Source organism: Ammodytes marinus (assembly GCF_949987685.1).
Source record: "Ammodytes marinus genome assembly, chromosome: 14".
Classification (NCBI taxonomy): domain Eukaryota; kingdom Metazoa; phylum Chordata; class Actinopteri; order Uranoscopiformes; family Ammodytidae; genus Ammodytes; species Ammodytes marinus.
The window spans coordinates 3,958,771-3,963,770 of NC_137218.1; the positions used below are offsets into that span (position 1 = coordinate 3,958,771).

Genomic DNA, 5,000 nt, shown 5'->3' on the forward strand with positions numbered 1-5,000 from the left:
TAAGAAATGTGAAGCGCTTTGGGGCTGAGAAAATCGGCTAAAAAGAGCTATATAAGTCCAGTCCATTTAGCATTTTTTCATTTTTTACAATGCAGGGTCTAAAATCTTTACAGTTGCACTTTCCTGGAAAACTAGTAGAGAAATAAAACTGATCCAAAATACCTTCTGTAGTCTGAAGAAAACTCAAGAGTAAAGTCATGGAGATACATCAATGATCAATGTGTGTGTGTGTGTGTGTGTGTAGTGGAGACAGTGATTCTGGAGAACGCTTGTTGTCCAAATCACTTTTTATCAAAGTCAGTGAATATCTCCTCATGATCCACTATACCTGTTTGTACTGTGTGTGCACTGAAAACAAATCAAGTGTTAATACACAGCCTAGGCTCTGTAAACAGGCATGTTGCTAGCTATGGCGGGCAGGTCCGAGCCAATTTGTTTACATACCCGTTTACAGAGCCTAGGCTGTGTATTAACACTGGATTTTTCCCCCCCCCCAGCGCACACACAGTACAGACAGGGAGCGGATCATGAGGAGATATTCACTGATTTTGTTTGAGAAAAATAGATTTTGACAATAAGCGTTCTCTAGAATCACTGACTCCACCTTTAAAGACTGTAAGCTGAATGCTAATGTCGACATGCTAACATATTCAAATTAATAGAAAAACTACAAAACTAAAAAAAGAACTACACAATTCAACCAATGAGAGTAAAAGAACAATTAGACAGTGTGTTGTTCCCATTGTAAACAGAGGCAAGCATTCCAGAGAGGGCACGGACTAATAATAACTCCCCTATAGTGTTAAAAAGAACACAGACTTAGTAGCTGGCCAACTCTTTCACATTATAATGAACTGTTGACACACACACACACACAGGCACTAACGCACACACACACACACACAGGCACTAACGCACACACACACACACACAGGCACTAACGCACGCACACACACACACACAGGCACTAACGCACGCACACACACACACACACAGAAACAGACACACACACACACACACACACACACACACACGGCCATGTGCAGGAATGTTTGTGCTTTAACAGAATGTCCCTAGCAGCAGATAAAGGTGACAGTTTGGACACTTCCCTCTTATCAGTTGAGCTCCTCGCTGTTACGCAACTCACGTCAAATTGTTTTACTGATGCATAGCAGGCAGGCTCTGTTTATGGCCCTGTACACACACACACACACACACACACACACACACACACACACACACTGACGGAGGCACTAACGCACACACACACACACACAATCACTAATGCAGGAGAGACGCAGGAACTAACGCGCGCACACACACACACACACACACACACACACACACACACACACACACACACACACACACACACACACACACACACACACACACACACACACACACACACACACACACACACACACACACACACACACACACACACACACACACACACACACACCTGTCCTCAAAGGACTGATAGTGATATCAGACTGAAAGGTCACATATCTGGACCTCCACACAGCCCTTTCAATGGAGTGTCAAAGTCGAATGAGATTTTGAGATGGGATGTAAATATTGCTGTCATTTCTCAATTTCTGACTTTTTTGGAATTTCAAATTTTTTTATTATTTTTTTAAAGATATTTTTTGGGCATTTTTATGCTTTATTGATAGTGTAGAGACAGAGTTGAAATGGGGCAGAGAGGGGAGTGACATGCAGAGAACGACCGCGGGCTGGAATCGAACCCGGGTCCGCTGCTGGCCGAGGCCCATGGGGGGGGGGGGGGGGGACGCCCTACCAACTGAGCTAAGGACGCCCCCTTCAAATGACATTTTTGGTGCAAAGTAATATGCCTAGATCACAAATTAGACTAGTTTTAAAACACTTATGACCTTATAAAGTGACCGTGTTGTACTTCAAAGTTGAATACAATGTTAAGAAGCTATGTAAAGACGGCTGTAAGTTCACAAATTCTGCTCACAAATGAAGTTTTTCGTGCAAAAATAAGATGCTTGACACACGTATACGACTAGTTTTCAAACGGCAGGCCTATGTCACCTTAAAGTGAATGATTTTTATTTATTTTTTTACTTATTTCACCACATATCTGGAACAAACTCCCAGAAAACTTGAGGTCTGCTGCAACTCTCAGCTCTTTTAGAATCATTGCTTAAGACTTTTAATCTGCCTTCTAACCTGTAACTTTTTATTTGCTTGTTTTAATTGTCTTATGAATTCAATTTAGCTATTTTCACATGTCTCAATTTTTTATTTATCTGTATGCCCCCTGTAAAGCACTTTGAATGGCCTTGTGTCTGAATTGTGCTATGTACATAAACTTGCCTTGTCTTGCAAATTTTACTGTGACATTTCAGCATAAACATGTTTTATTGGGATTGGGATCTACAGGCCTGAAAAACAAGTTGCATGAACATTGAACACTGAACAAACTCACAGTGAACAATTACACACGGCCGTCACCCAGGGTTTATTATACGGCTATAAAGAGAATTATGTTTTTACAACCTATAACGAAAGACGTCAGTAGGCTACAAGTCAGTACAGATGAACATTAAAAGTCTTTGAGTAGGCTAGACATAAGGGGCATTTTTCTTATTATTTTTTTTATTATATTTCAATTATAAATGGCAAGATTTTATTTTACTTATGAGACAACCTGGGTAACGTATTGTGATATTTGAATTGATTTTTTTTCTTTTTCTTATCCTTATTCAAGAAACAACATTTGCACTGCCTTTACTTATTTTGCAAACTCATATAAAACTAATTCAAGAGGCTGCCTTCTCGTTTCTGAAAGTGAAACATCTGAAGCATTATAAAAGGGGCTGATCAGGTGATGGTTGAGGCTTCTGACAGCTAAGCCAAAAATGTTTAATTCCTATTGTAGAGATAAATTGAGGTGTGTGTGTGTGTGTGTGTGTGTGTGTGTGTGTGTGTGTGTGTGTGTGTGTGTGTGTGTGTCTAATTTGCAATGATGTCGAGTCAAGCAAATGCAAAGCAAAAACAATACGTCGCCTACACAATGCAAATACATCAAACACACAACAAGCTGATAAAGAGAAACATATTCAAACATTTAGACAGTGATGTAGAATTGCTGCAATTAAAATGAGATGGGTAAAAGTACAATATAGCCTAATCAAAACAGTTACAGGTAGAGTTTGGCAGATTTAAGGTAGGCCTATACCTAATATGTCTACATTGGTTAAAGGATATGAAGGTAGCCTATTTAGTATAATTTAAGTTATGGTAGTTAGTAGGTACTTACTCTTTTTACTCTTATCTTCTATACTATTTTTTTTTTATTATTGTTGCATTGTTAAGGAAAGCTTGGAACACGAAAATTGCATTGCCAGCTATGACTGCTCTGCCTGTTAAGTTGTGCATTTGACTAATAAAGGAACTTGAACTTGCAAAGGTAATGAAATGGGTGAAAGTACAATATAGCCCAATCAAAACAGTTACAGGTAGAGTTTGGCAGATTTAAGATAGTTTGTCTGCATTGGTTAAAGGATAGGAAGGTAGCCTATTTATTATAATGTAAGTAAATGGTAGTTAGTGTAATGGTATGTGGACTCTCTCACTCACCTTGGCTTGGTTGATGATCAATCCCATGAACGTGGACACTAGTTTGGATCGGGACAGAGACGGGCTTTTCTTCCGGAGGTCTGCTGGCTTGTCTAGCGGTAGAGTAGAGGCCGGTTCCTCCGCCGCTGTGACCGTGTAGGAGTGTCGCAGAGACGGCATGGTTGCGCTGGTGAACGGGGTCCGATGGGTCCGATACCAAGACTGTGCAGTCATCCAATGCAGCAGATATACTCAGTAGAAAAATCCCCACTTCAAAAAAATTCTCTCTTATAGGCTCAAAGTCAGCGATCAAGAAATAATAATCAATCGATATGCAGTAGGATCGCTGTATTGTAGCCTATCTGTCTGTCAGTATTTCCTTCTCTCTCTCGAACTTGCTACGTTCCTGTGTGGAGGAGTGAATAACACAGAGGTGGCGTGTGTCGGAGGTTTTACTGCGTGCTGTGAACGCCCCCCTCCCTCCCTGTGAACCGAACTCTGCTGCTGCCTTCAAGTGCTGCAAGGAAAAGTCTAAACTGGGAAAAGGAAACCCTACTCAGATATTCTTTAAAAAAACAATGCAGAAATGCTCTGTTACAAAGACGAATGCATCGTTTATCCCCCCTCTCCCCCCCCCCCAAAAAAAAACCAACATGTTTTGAGCGTGTTGTGTATTGTCCCAAAATCAACATAAGTTAGCTTATAAGTGACAATGGAGAAACAGCATTTTAGCTGAGTGTGAATTTGAAAAGAAAACCCAAAATTCAAGAATATTCACATTTAATTGTCAAATCGCTGTTTAAAATGCAATATGTTAGCATTTGAAAATTGTGCTAAAACAAAAATTGTAATCAGTAATCAAGCTCTTTTAACAGTAGACAGGACGGTATAGATTGTGACATTGGGCCGCGTTCACTAACATGAACATAGAAATGGTCTTACTTTGCGAACACCCTTTATGTACTTTGATGCAAGTGAAATGCATGCAATCAAAATTGTACAAGTCACAGTATTTCTACTAAAGAAAAAGCGGAGTATCTGGATGCTGGGTGGCTCCTGAAATGTATTGGTGTTAACAAGCAATGAAGACATTTACCTCAAGTCAGGGCTGTACAGTGCGACAGTTTTGATCGCATTTGCTACTGAAATTGATCACGTGCGATGATGAATACAACTCCAATCGCACTCGTGCTAGTGTTGCCACCCGTCCCGTTTTTCCCAGAATTGTTCTCTTTTTTTCACCAGCTGTGACCCGTTTTTTGGGGAAAATGCCAAAACCTCATTTGATTTCCTTCCTTCGTTCAGTAGTTAAGGCCGTCTCACACGGGCCGAGGAGTTTGTTGCGCCCGCTATTGCATCGGAGAGGCGGGCGGGCAGGGGCGGTCTTAACGATCTCGGGGCCCGTT

The 5,000-nt window shown here is 40.8% G+C and overlaps 2 protein-coding genes across 2 annotated transcripts in view; one reads left to right on the forward strand and one right to left on the reverse strand.

Moving 5' to 3' along the window:
• The window catches only part of LOC307260871 (ubiquitin carboxyl-terminal hydrolase 2-like), a 21,091-nt gene extending 17,094 nt beyond the window's left edge, over positions 1-3,997 (reverse strand). Inside the window, exon 1 of the mRNA XM_080041235.1 lies at positions 3,616-3,997. Coding sequence (XP_079897361.1) covers positions 3,616-3,828 — 213 coding nt within the window. The 5' untranslated portion in view covers positions 3,829-3,997. The remainder of the gene's footprint in view (positions 1-3,615) is intronic.
• LOC307260770 (adapter molecule crk-like) overlaps positions 1-5,000 on the forward strand; it is a 197,798-nt gene that overhangs the window by 72,574 nt on the left and 120,224 nt on the right. The gene's annotated exons all lie outside the window — the stretch shown is intronic.